Source organism: Anolis sagrei, chromosome 6 (genome assembly GCF_037176765.1).
Source record: "Anolis sagrei isolate rAnoSag1 chromosome 6, rAnoSag1.mat, whole genome shotgun sequence".
Classification (NCBI taxonomy): domain Eukaryota; kingdom Metazoa; phylum Chordata; class Lepidosauria; order Squamata; family Dactyloidae; genus Anolis; species Anolis sagrei.
This window is the reverse complement of record NC_090026.1, coordinates 54,996,651-55,010,732: the sequence shown is the minus strand read 5'-3', so window position 1 is coordinate 55,010,732 and position 14,082 is coordinate 54,996,651. Positions and strand designations below refer to the sequence as shown.

The window sequence follows — 14,082 nt, the reverse complement described above, 5'->3', positions numbered from 1 at the left end:
ACAAAACTTAAGTTTCACTTTCCCCAACCTTCTCCACTTCCTTCTTGCAAATTCTATATAATCTTTAATCAAACACATCTTTATCTGCAAGAAAGAGCTACTGATCTTACTTCCTTGTACATGTGCTTGGAATGCAAGAATACTAGGCATATCTTATTAAAAGGGATATCACTTATTTGAAGACCAGAAAAGTATCCCTTATTAGTGTGACAATGCCCCTTATTATAGGGATATTCCCTGGAAAGCATTTCCTTTTTTATAACCTAAACAAGAAGCCAAACTTTTCCCTATATTCTGGGCTATGGGTCCTTCATAAAGATACAAATCTGTGCTGCATGCAAATTTATGAATATGGAAAATATGTTAATTTTGCAAAAGAAGACATGACTGACTTGACTGAATTCAATATTTTCGTTTAATATTTACACAGAATTCAAACTTGTTAACAGCTACTTTCAAGTTATCAAACTTTTATTACTATTATAAATATCTAGCAACACTGTTGGGATTAAAACTCAGGAAAACTCTATTTGAAAATGCTCTTTGGAGAGAATACGGGTTCCTTTAAGAAAGAAACAATTTGGAGGATAACTTCAGAAAACTCAGAAAACTTCAGAAAACTTCAGAAAACCACTATTACAAAAAGCATGTAATTTATCACAAAAGTTGGATCTCTTTCCATGAACCAGCCCGAGCTCTTAGATCCTCAGGGGAGGCTCTCCTTTCGCCCTTGCCATTATCACAGGCAGGCTTGTCTTGTAAGCAGAAGGGAAAGAGCCTTCTCCTCTGCCCCCCCCCCCCCCGAATCTGGAACTCATTGCCCGGTGAGATTAGGAAGGCCCCCACCATAGAAATTGTCAAAAGGGATCTCAAAACCTGGTTTTTCCAATGCGCTTTTGGAGAGTAGCCATATTATCATGCACATTTTTCTTTTAACCAGTTGTACAAACTTTTAATAAAAAATATTCATTAAAAAAAGTTTCCAAGGAGAGAGCCTCCTCCACACTCTGAGGCAGAGGGTTTCACTGCTGAACAGCTCTTACAGTCAGGAAGTTCTTTCAAATGTTCAGGTGATGATGAATGACAGTTGTGTTAATGTGGAGGCTCTCTCCTTGGAAACTTTTTAATGAATATTTTTTTTATTAAAATTTACACAATTGGTTAAAAAGAAAATATATAGGAAAATTTGGGGAAATGGAAAATAAGGTAAAAAGACAGGGTATGGAATGGGTAGATATAGGCTCGGGGGGGGGGGGGGGATATGAGGATGGGATGCCAAGAGGGAAAGAAAAGAAGGGCAGCCCCCGACAAGACAACAATCTCCAAAGCATGCATGTATGGAATCATAGAATCAAAGAGTTGGAAGAGATCTCATGGGCCATCCAGTACAACTCCCTGCCAAGAAGCAGGAATATTGCATTCAAATCACCCCTGACAGATGGCCATTCAGCCTCTGTTTAAAAGCTTCCAAAGAAGGAGCCTCCACCACAGCAAGGTAGTCTTCCATCAGATCCTAGAATTTCATTGTGTTTTCCTTAATACCAAGCTAGACATGAAAGTAATGCTGAAAATTTTATTGTAAGCTGCTTAAAGGATTTTTATTAACTTATGTGATGTATGATTTGTGTGCTTTCTATCTTATAGCAACCCCAAGGCAAACCTATCATGGGGTTTTCCTGGCAAGGTTTGTTCAGAGTAGGTTCACCTTTGCTTTGGAGCAATGGGTTCAAATTACAGGAAAGGAAATTCCACCTGAATATTTGGAAGAACTTCCTGAAAGTGAGAGCTGTTCAACAGTGGAACTCTTTGCCTCGGAGTGTGGTGGAAGCTCCTTCCTTGGAAGCTTTTAAAGAGAAGCTGAATGGCCATCTGTCGGGGATACTTTGATTGTCCTTTTTCTGCATGGCAGGGTTTTGGACTAGACGGCCTATGTGGTCTCTTCCAACTCTATGATTCTATGCCAGGGGTCCTCAAACCTTTTAAACAGAGGGCCAAGTCACAGTCCCTCAAACTTTTAGAGGGCCAGATTATAATTTGAAGGGAAAAAAACCCATGAATTAATTCCTACGGAGACTGCACATATTTTATTTGTAGTGCAAAAAACACTTTAAAATAATACAATAATTAAAATGAAGAACAATTTTAGCAAATATAAACTTATTAGTATTTCAGTGGGAAGTGTGGGCCTGCTTTTGGCTGATGAGATAGGACTGTTGTTGTTATTGTGTGCTTTCAAGTAGTTTCAGACTTAGGTTGACCCTGAGCGAGGGCTGGGTAAATGACCTTGGAGGGCCGTATCCAGCCCCTGGGTCTTAGTTTGAGGACCCCTGTTCTATGAAATGCTATTTCCCCCACTTTGCCTCTGAGTATGGTGGAAGCTCCTTCCTTGGAGGCTTTGAAAGAGAGGCTGAATGGCCATCTGTCGGGGGTACTTTGTCCTTTTTCTGCATGGCAGGGGTTTGGACTGGATGGCCTATGTCAGGGGTCCTCAAACTAAGGCCCGGGGGCCGGATGCGGCCCTCCAAGGTCATTTACCTGGCCCTCGCTCAGGGTCAACCTAAGTCTGCAATGACTTGAAAGCACACAACAACAACAACAACAACTCTTTCTCATCAGCCAAAAGCAGGCCCACACTTCCCATTGAAATACGAATAAGTTTATATTTGTTAAAATTGTTCTCCATTGTAATTAATGTATTGTTTTTAAGTGGTTTTGCACTACAAATAAGATACGTGCAGTGTGCAAATGAATTCATTCATATTCTTTTCAAATTATAATCCGGCCCTCCAACAGTCTGAGGGACTGTGACCTGGCCCTTTGTTTAAAAAGTTTGAGGACCCCTGGCCTATGTGGTCTCTTCCAACTCTATGATTCTATGAAATGCTACATCCCCCACAGGCCACTTCTTCCAACTCTTCTACTCCTACCACATCAGCTCCCCATTCTATTTTTAAACTTTCAAGAGTGGTGCTGAAGAAATCATCCAACTGACTAACAATATTATGAGCTGTCTTGGGGGTATGTTTACTGCTGGCTATTTAGTGCTATCCATATTAGTCTACATGCAAAAAACAAAAAACAAAAAAACCTCACGGAGGTTTATGTAAACTGTAAAATTAATGCAGTTTGAGACTACTTTAACTGCCATGGCTCAATGCTATGAAATAATGGGAGCTGTGATTTGTCAAGGCATCTGCGCTACTTGGAAGAGAAGGCAAAAGACCTTATAAAATTCCTACAATCCCATAATACTGAGCCACAAAAGTTAAAGTGATCTCAAACCGCATTAATTCTACAGTGTACATGTACCTTGAGTTCTAATTAGATATACAGGACCACTTCCTAAAAGTGTGAGTTTTGTAAGAAGTCATCTGGTCAATCCAATTTCCCAGTTTCCAATAGACCTCACAACCTCTGAGGATGCCTGCCATAGAGGCAGGTGAAACGTCAGAAGAGAATGCTTCTGGAACATGGCCATACAACCCGAAAAACTTACAACAATCCAATTCATGTAATGTTTGTGGAGAGATGCCTTATCCTTCTTCTCTGTGGCTCCCTGACTCTGGAATGCATTGCCCGGTGAGATTAGGCAAGCTCCCACCCTAGAAACCTTTAAGAAGAACCTCAAAACTTGGCTGTTCCGTCGCGCCTTTGGAGAGTGATCTCACATCTCCATTTGTTGCTCTCCTCATTACGTTTGTCCCCATATGGCACTATCTCCTGTCTGTACGAAGGCCTGTCTCCACTACTTCATCGTTTATGAGTCTCTCCTTTATAAATTTATCTGTTTTATTTTCTATCTCATCCTGAGTTTTTTATCATTGTATTTTAGGAGCCCCCGGTGGCGCAGTGGGTTAAACCCCTGTACCGGCAGGATTGAAGACTGACAGGTCGCAGGTTCAAATCCGGGGAGAGGCGGATGAGCTCCCTCTATCAGCTCCAGCTCCTTATGTGGGGACATGAGAGAAGCCTTCCATAAGGATGATAAAAACATCAAATCATTCGGGCGTCCTCTGGGCAACGTCCTTGCATATGGCCAATTCTCTCTCACCAGAAGCGACTTGCAGTTTCTCAAGTCGCTCCTGACACGAGAAAACAAAATCATTGTATCTTGCACATGTGCCCGCCCACTGCGATTGTGTTTGATTTTTCACTGTATTATTTTTGCATTGTTTATTGTATTTTTATGTTTTATTTATTTTATTGTGATGCTTTTATTTGATATTTTTCATGTTATTTTATTGTAATGCATTTTTAGGCTCAGCCTCATGTAAGCCACCCCAAGTCCCCTTTGGGGAGATGGTGGTGGGGTATAAAGTTGATTATTATTATTATTATTATTATTATTATTATTATTATTATTATCTGTAACCAGTCAGTTGCTGAACTTGCAGAGAACTTGTTCATATTGTTATGAGATGAATGAACGATAAGGGTCTCAATTTGTACATTACAGATCTGAGTACTGGAACAGGACATATTCCTGAGTTTTAGGGGAAAGGATGCTCTACAATAAGTGTGAGTGGCAAAGCTAATTTAAATGTCCAGAATTTTCTGAGGTAATTGTCACACTGTGTGACTGAGAATACCTTTCTGTGAGATGACTGTGCTAGACATAATTATTTTTGAACACTAGCCAAGAAGTTATTTGTTGTGGTGTGCCTTCCAGTGATTTCTGACTCAGGGCGGCCCTATCCTACCCTATGATTTTATGAGCTGCTCTCACAGTCAGGAAGTTCTTCCTGATGTCCAGGTAGGGAGGTATATATTGGAAGAACTTCCTCAATGTGAGAGCGGTTCAGAAGTATGTATCTATCCGTACATAGAGTGGGAAATTAATAAAAAATAATACAAATAAGAAACACAATAAGGGAGAACCATTGGGTGTCCTATTAAAGCTGGCATGGGCAAACTTCGGCCCTCCGGGTGTTTTGGACTCCAACTCCCACAATTCCTAACAGCCTTCCGACTGGTAGAGCGGGGAGTGAGAGCGGGGAGAGTGAAGGAAGGATAGAAAGGAGGGGACACTTAGCGTAAGGGTTAGGGCAAGGTTTAGGGTTTGGGTTAGGGTTACAGTAAGGGATAGGGTTTAGGGTTAGGGTACGGTTTAGGGTTAAGGTATGGCTTAGGGTTTGGGTTAGGGTTAAGATTAGGGGTTACAGTTAGGGTACGGTTTAGGGTTAGGGTATGGTTTAGGGTTTGTGTTAGCATAAGGGTTGGGGTTAGGGTTACGGTGAGCATTAGGGCTTACGGTTAGGGTTAAGGTATGGTTTAGGGTTTGAGTTAGGGTTTGGGTAAGTGTTTGGGTTACGGTAAGGGTATGTTTAGGGTTAGGGTATGGTTTAGGGCAGGGGTCCACAAACCTTTTAAACAGAGGGCCAGGTCACAGTCCTTCAAACTGTTGGGAGGGCCGGATTATAATTTTTTTAAAAAAAATGAATGAATTCCTATGCACGCGGCACATATCTTATTTGTAGTGCAAAACACTTAAAAATACAATAATTAAAATGAAGAAGAATTTTAACAAATATAAACTTATTAGTATTTCAGTGGGAAGTGTGGGTCTGCTTTTGGCTGATGAGATAGGATTGTTGTTGTAGTTGTTTGCTTTCAAGTCATTCCAATTTAGGTTGACCCTGAGCGAGGGCCGGGTAAATGACCTTGGAGGGCCATAACCGGCCTCCAGGCTTTAGTTTGAGGACCCCTGGTTTAGGGTTTGGGTAAGAGTTAGGGTTTAGGTTACGGTAAGGTTATGGTTTAGGGTTAGGGTATGGTTTAGGCTTTGGGTTAGCGTAAAGATTGGGGTTAGGCTTTGGGTTACAGTAAGGGTTAGGGGTTACAGTTAGGGTATAGTTTAGTGTTAGGGTATGGTTTAGGGCAGGGGTCCTCAAACGAAGGCCCTGGGGCTGAATACAGCCCTCCAAGGTCATTTACCTGGCTTTCACTCAGGGTCAACCTAAGTCTGAAATGACTTGAAAGCACACAACAACAACAAACAATCCTATCTCATCAGCCAAAAGCAGGCCCACACTTCCCATTGAAATACTAAAAAGTTTATATTTGTTAAAATTGTTCTTCATTTTAATTATTGTATTGTTTTTAAGTGTTTTTACACTACAGGGAAGATATGTGCAGTGTGCATAGGAATTCATTCATTTTTTTCAAATTATAATCTGGCCCTCCAATAGTTTGAGAGACTGTGACCTGGCCCTTTGTTTAAAATGTTTGAGGACCTCTGGTTTAGGGTTTGGGTTAGGGTTTGGGTAAGAGTTAGGGTTTGGGTTACGGTAAGGGTATGGTTTAGGGTTTGGGTTAGCGTAAGGGTTGGGGTTAGGGTTTGGGTTACAGTAAGGGTTAGGGGATACGGTTAGGGTATGGGTTAGGGTAAGAATTAGGGTTACAGTAAGAGTTAAGGGTTATGGGGTGATTTGAATGCAATATTCCTGCTTCTTGGCAGGAGGTTGGACTGGATGGCCCATGAGGTCTCTTCCAACGCTTTGATTCTATGATTCTAGGGTAAGGTCTAGGGTTTGAGTTATGGTAAGGGTTTGGGGTTATGGTTTAGGGCAGTGGTTCTCAACCTGGGGTCCCCAGATATTTCCGGCCTTCAACTTCCAGAAATCCTAATAGCTGGTAAACTGGATGGGATTTCTTGGAGTTGTAGGCCAAAACACCTGGGGACTCACAGGTTGAGAACCACTGGTTTAGGGTTAGGGTATGGTTTAGGGTTTGCGTAAGGGTTAGGGTAAGGAGTTAGGCTTAGGCTTACGGTACGGTTCAGGGTTAGAGTAAGGGTTAGAATAAAGGTTGGGGTTTCACCATTAAAGAACTCTTACATTCCTTCTATATTATCTGTGTCCGGCCTGGCTGACATCAGCAAGTCTCTCTTGCGCAAGGAAAGATGCGGCATCTCCGTAACGCTTGGAGCTTCTGGTCCCAGCTATCATACTATTACAACTACCAGCTATCATACTACTACCAAGGAGCCCCTGGTGGTGCAATGGGTTAATTATTATTATTATTATTATTATTAACTTTATTTATACTCCGCTAACATCTCCTGAAGGACTCGGTGTGGCTTTCAAAAGGCCAAGGCCCTCAATAAAACAACAGCATAACAAATACAACAATAAAACTCATAAAGCAAAACAAAAAATTACAGCAATAACAATAAACATTAAAAACCAAAACACCATGACGCAATTAAAACTAAGGCTGGGCCAAATGTAATGAATATAATTTAAAAGTGCTGGACATGACAGGTGAAATGTATGGGTTTTTAGAGGTAGTGGCAGTTAAACCCCTGTGCTGGCAGGACTGAAGACTGACAGGTCGCAGGTTCGAATCCGGGGAGAGTGCGGATGAGCTCCCTCTACCAGCTCCAGCTCCTCATATGGGGACATGAGAGAAGCCTCCCACAAGGATGATAAAACATCAAAACATCCGTCCTTGCAGACGGCCAGTTCTCCCACACCAGAAGCGACTTGGAGTTTCTGATGTGGACCAAAAACAACCTTGTGAAGTTTGCCCATGCCTGTATGAAAGGTGGTGTACCGGGGGTCCCTGATCCTGGATAATGGCAAGGCATCTTCCTGGTCTGATTGAGTGGCACTCTCTGCGGGCTTCCCAGGTCTTCCTTACCTGCTGTGATGACAGCGAGGGCGACGAGGGTGGGGAGCGACGGAGCCATGGCGATCGAGGCGGGCGAAGCAGAAGCAGCAGGAGGAGGAGGAGGAGGAAGAGGAGAGCGCCGCCGCTCTGGGGCTTCCGAATGAGCCGCCCGGTGCCTTTTCCCTCCTTGGCTCGCGCCGCCCGGCTCTCACGCGCTCCCTCCTCCTCCTCCTCCTCCGCGCTGCTCCAGGGCGCCCCCTGCTGGGCGGCAAGCGCGCGCTCCTTCCTTCCCAACTTTTCCTCGACGGGAAAGAAGGCCGGCCGCTTTCAAGGGAGAGAAAGCAGCCTTCCCTCAGGCAAAACCTCTTTCAGGAGCCGCTGAGGACTCCTCCACACCTTCTTCTTGTCCGTTTTGAGGAGTTCCCTGTTTTAAAACATCATAAAGTACCATATTCCCCGCTGTCACTCCTGACGTGCCCCCCTTCCCCTCTTTCCCGCCCTCTCTCTCTGCTCCCCGCCTTCCGGCCTCAAGTGCGCATGCGCGCAGGTGGTTCCTCTCCTCATCGTCTCTAGGTGTCTGCTTGCTGTGCCCAGGTTTGGCTTTGGCAAGCCTAGTGGCGCAATGGGTGAAACCAGGCACCATCAAAACTGCTGTTTGGGCCTCCAACTCCCAGAAGCCCTAACGAGCTTGTTCAGTTGTCAGGAATTGTGGGAGTTGAAGAGAGATATTGACAAGGTGGAAAGTGTCCAGAGGAGGGCGACCAAAATGATTAGGTGTCTGGAAAACAAGCCCTATGAGGAGCGGCTTAAAGAGCTGGGCATGTTTAGCCACAATTGAAGAGAGATATTGACAAGGCTGAGAGGAGATATGATAGCCATGTATAAATATGTGAGAGGAAGCCACAGGGAGGAGGGAGCAAGCTTGTTTTCTGCTTCCTTGGAGACTAGGATGCGGAACAATGGCTTCAAACTACAAGAGAGGAGATTCCATCTGAACATTAGGAAGAACTTCCTGACTGTGAGAGCCGTTCAGCAGTGGAACTCTCTGCCCCGGAGTGTGGTGGAGGCTCCTTCTTTGGAAGCTTTTAAGCAGAGGCTGGATGGCCATCTGTCAGGGGTGATTTGAATGCAGTATTCCTGCTTCTTTGCAGGGGGTTGGACTGGATGGCCCATGAGGTCTCTTCCAACTCTTTGATTCTATGATTCTAGGTGGAATGTGTCCAGAGGAGGTCGACCAAAATGATCAAGGGCCCTATGAGGACTGGCTTAAAGAGCTAGGCATGTTTAAGTCACAATTGAAGAGAGATATTGACAAGCTGGAAAGTGTCCAGAGGAGGGTGACTAAAATGATCAAGGGTCTGGAGAACAAGCCCTATGAGGAGCGTCTTAAAGAACTGGGCATGTTTAAGTCACAATTGAAGAGAAATATTGACAAGGTGGAATGTTTCCAGAGGAGGGCGACCAAAATGATCAAGGGCCCTATGAGGAGCGGCTTAAAGAGCTAGGCATGTTTAAGTCACAATTGAGAGATATTGACAAGCTGGAAAGTGTCCAGAGGAGGGCAACCAAAATGATCAAAGGTTTGGAGAAGAAGCCCTGTAAGGAGCGGCTTAAAGAGCTGGGCATGTTTAAGTGACAATTGAGGAGAGATATTGACCAATTGAAAGTGTCCAGAGGGGGGCGTCCAAAATGATAAAAGGTCTGGAGAACAAGCCCTATGAGGAGCGGCTTAAAGAGCTGGGCATGTTTAAGTCACAATTGAAGAGTAATTGACAAGGTGGAATGTGTCCAAAATGATCAAAGGTCTGGAGAGCAAGCCCTATGAGGAGCGGCATAAAGAGCTGGGCATGTTTAAGTCACAACTGAAGAGAGATATTGACAAGGTGGAATGTGTCCAGAGGAGGGTGACCAAAATGATCAAAGATCTGGAGAACAAGCCCTGTGAGGAGCGGCTTAAAGAGCTGGGCATGTTTAAGTCACAACTGAAGAGAGATATTGACAAGGTGGAAAGTGTCCAGAGGAGGACCACCAAAATGATCAAGGGTTTGGAAAACAAGCCCTATGAGGAGCAACTTAAAGAGCTGGGCATGTTTGGCCACAATTGGAGAGGAATATTGACAAGCTGGAAAGTGTCCAGAGGAGGGCGACCAAAATGATCAAGGGTCTGGAGAACAAGCCCTATGAGGAGCAGCTTAAAAACCTGGTCATATTTAGCCACAATTGAAGAGAGATATTGACAAGGTGGAATGTGTCCAGAGGAGGGCGACCGAAATGATCAAAGAGCTGGAGAACAAGCCCTATGAGAAGCGGCTTAAAGAGCTGGGCATGTTTAAGTCACAATTGAAGAGAGATATTGACAAGCTGGAAAGTGTCCAGAGGAGGGCGACCGAAATGATCAAGGGTCTGGAGAACAAGTCCTATGAAGAGCGGCTTAAAAGCTGGGCATGTTTAAGTCACAATTGAAGAGAGATATTGACAAGGTGGAATGTGTCCAGAGGAGGGCGACCAAAATGATCAAAGATCTGGAGAACAAGCCGTATGAGGTGCGGCTTAAAGAGCTGGGCATGTTTAAGTCACAATTGAAGAGAGATATTGACAAGGTGGAATGTGTCCAGAGGAGGACGACCAAAATGATCATCCTCCTCTGAAGAAGAGAAGGCTGAGAGGAGATTATTATTATTATTATTATTAACTTTATTTGTACCCCGCTAGCATCTCCCGAAGGACTCGATGCGGCTTACACAGGCCGAAGCCTCAGAACACAATACAGTAAAAAAAATAACACAACAATAGTAAACAAAGCAAATCAAATAGTTAAGCAAATAACAACAACAGTGACAATACATCAAGACACTTTAAAACTGGGCCGGCCAGAGCAATGGGGTACAGGGTTAAAAGTGATGGAGTGGCAGGAGGAGCATAGGATTAAAAAAGTGCGGTGTGCAGTAATATTAATTGTACTAAAGTGCTTCTAGGACTTGGGGTGGGGATTCCTAATCTGAGAAGGCACGTCGGAACAGCCAAGTTTTTAGGTTCTTTCTGAAAGCTGCCAAAGAAGGGGCCTGTCGAAGATCTTTTGGAAGGGCATTCCAAAGTCGGGGGGCCGCCACAGAAAAGGCCCTGTCCCGTATCCCCACCAAGCGCGCTTGCGACGTGGGTGGGATCACGAACAGGGCCTCCCCAGATGACCGGAGCGAGCGTGTGGGTTCGTAGATGGAGATGCGGTCACGCAGGTAGGGTGGTCCCAAACCGTTCAGGGCTTTGTAGGTGAGCACCTGCACCTTGAATTAGGCTCGGAAAATAAATGGCAGCCAGTGGAGCTCCTTAAGCAGAGGGGTAGACCTCTCTTGATAATGAGCCCCGGTTAGCATCCTGGCTGCCGCCCGCTGGACCAATTGAAGTTTCCGAGCCGTCTTCAAGGGCAGCCCCACGTAGAGCGCATTGCAATAATCCATTCTAGAGGTGACCAAGGCATGGACCACCCCGGCCAGATCAGCCTTCGCAAGGTACGGTCACAGCTGGCGCACAAGTCTCAATTGTTCAAAGGCCCTCCCGGATACCGCCGACACCTGAGCCTCAAGTGTGAGCGACGAGTCCAGGAGGACACCCAAACTGCGGACCTGTAGCTTCAGGGGGAGTGTAACCCCGTCCAGCACAGGTAGCCACCCTATACCCCGATTCGGTTTACGATCGACCAGGAGGACCTCTGTCTTGTCAGGATTGATCTTCAGCTTGTTCCTCCTCATCCAGATCGACACAGCGGCCAGGCACTCGTCCAGCACCCGAGAGGCCTCCTTGGAATTAGGTGGAAAGGAGTAGTAGAGCTGTGTGTCATCCGCATAAAGATGGCACCCAACTCCAAAACTCCGGATGACCTCTCCCAGCAGTTTCATGTAGATGTTGAAAAGCATGGGCGACAAAATAGAGCCTTGCGGGACCCCACAGGTCAAAGGCCAGGGGTCCGAGCAGGCGTCTCCCAGCTTCACCATCTGGGTTTGTCCCTCCAGGAAGGACCGGAGCTACGATAGAACCGCGCCCCCGAGGCCCATCCCAGAGAGACGACCCAGAAGGATACCATGATCGATGGTATCGAAAGCCGCTGAGATGTCCAAGAGAACCAACAGAGTCACACTCCCCCTGTCCAGCTCTCTGCGGAGGTCATCCACCAAGGCGACCAAGGCCGTCTCGGTGCCATGACCAGGCCTGAAACCAGACTGTGACTGATCTAGGTAGTTGGTATCGTCTAAGAAGCTCTGGAGCTGAGAGGCGACCACCCGCTCCAGCACCTTACCCAAAAAAGGGAGGTTGGAGATTGGCCTGTAGTTGCTCAGCACCGTGGAGTCAAGGGAGGCCTTTTTGAGGAGTGGACGAACCACAGCCTGTTTCAAGTTAGATGGAAAAACGATGCGTTGATAATCAATACAAACCAATCAACCAATCACTTCTCAAATATGTGAGAAGAAGCCACAGGGAGGAGGGAGCAAGCTTGTTTTCTCCTTCCCTGGAGACTAGGACGCGGAACAATGGTTTCAAACTACAAGAGAGGAGATTCCATCTGAACATTAGGAAGAACTTCCTGACTGTGAGAGCCGTTCAGCAGTGGAACTCTCTGCCCCGGAGTGTGGTGGAGGCTCCTTCTTTGGAAGCTTTTAAGCAGAGGCTGGATGGCCATTTGTCAGGGGTGATTTGAATGCAATATTCCTGCTTCTTTGCAGGGGGTTGGACTGGATGGCCCATGAGGTCTCTTCCAACTCTTTGATTCTATGATTCTATTGTTTCCAGTGCTGAGAAAACAGCAAGTCACTCTCTTGAAGGACATTGCAGGTTATAGCAAGCACATCCCAGTGTTCCTTTCTCTCTTTGTTTGCATGACCCCACCCACTGCTTCTCTCTTATCCCATTCCAACCCTTTCCTTTGGCACACAGCAGAGGAATTGATCAGCAAACTGAACATACTGGAGAGGTTTGGAGAGAATTCACAATGATTTAGAGGAGTTGTAGGGACTGGGATGCATATAGTTCACCTGCAATCTAAGAGCACTCTGAACTGCACCAATGATGGACCTGGAACTCACTTGGCACACAGACCCACCATAGGCAATTGTCCATACTTGCAGAGTTTAGGGGTGATTGCCCTGAGAGTTGTAGTTCACCCTTATCTAGAGAACAGTGAACTCGGCCAACGATGGGTCGGCGGGACCAAACTTGGCACACAGAACCAACATGGCCAATTGTACATACTGGCTGAGCTTGGGGGTGATTACCCTGGGAATCTGGGAGTTGTAGTTCGCCCTTACCTAGATATTAGGCTTGGGTAACCACGGAAAAATTTGGTTCTAAACTCGTTTTGTTTTCAGGGGGCCCTTGTGTTTTGTTTTTTTTAAGAATTCCGAAATTTTCCTTTTAAAAATTTCGAAATATACGAAATTTCGTAAAATTACAAATCAATTCATTAATGGCAGACGCGATTGCGCAATATGCTAAAAAAACCTCCAAATGGGACAGGGGGAACTTCTGAAGCTTCCCTCTCCCTCTGTTGTTGACTGTTGGTGTGATAAAACAAACAACAACTTTATTATATTATATTATTATAATATTATTATATTATATTGTTATATATTATATTATAATATTATTATATTATATTATATTATTATATATTATATTATATTATTATATTATATTATTGTATATTATATTATTATAATATCCGACCTATCCGACCGCATCTCTGCCTATGAACCCACCAGGACTTTGAGATCTTCCAGGGAGACCCTGCTCTCGATCCCGCCTGCTTCTCAAGCTCGGCTGGCGGGGACGAGAGATAGGGCCTTCTCGGTGGTGGCTCCTCGGCTGTGGAACGCCCTTCCTACGGACATTAGACTAGCACCATCTCTAATGGTATTCCGCAAAAAAGTGAAGACCTGGCTGTTTGAGCAGGCGTTCCAATAATTAGTGCAATAATTGGTTAATGAACACTGGAATGGAACAATGGATGACGAATCTGGAACATGTTTTTGATGACGAGACGACAGTGAATAGGTATTGTAGTAACTGTTTATTAATTGTGTAATGTGTTAGGTTGTTAACTGTTTCTATACTGTAGCACTGAATTTTTGCTGTTCGTATTTGTTGTGAACCGCTGTGAGTCGCCTTCGGGCTGAGAACAGCGGTATATAAGTAAGGTAAATAATAAATAATAATATAATATATTATATATATAATATTATATTATAATATACAATTATAATATAATATAGTAATATAATAATATAATATACAATACTATAATATAATAGTATTATAATAATATAATATAATATAATATATATTATAATATTATTATATTATATATTATATATTATAATTGTATATTATATTATATTATATTATATTATATTATATTATATTATATTATAGCTGTACCTGGCAACGCATTCCTGTGGCATAGAGTGAGGGTATGAAAAATAA

General features: G+C 44.2%; 1 protein-coding gene across 1 annotated transcript in view; it reads right to left on the bottom strand.

Annotated features, from left to right (window-relative positions):
- The window catches only part of PARM1 (prostate androgen-regulated mucin-like protein 1), a 51,475-nt gene extending 43,430 nt beyond the window's left edge, over positions 1-8,045 (bottom strand). The window contains exon 1 of the mRNA XM_060781352.2: positions 7,642-8,045. Coding sequence (XP_060637335.2) covers positions 7,642-7,690 — 49 coding nt within the window. The 5' untranslated portion in view covers positions 7,691-8,045. The remainder of the gene's footprint in view (positions 1-7,641) is intronic.
- Between the last annotated feature and the right edge of the window lie 6,037 nt (positions 8,046-14,082).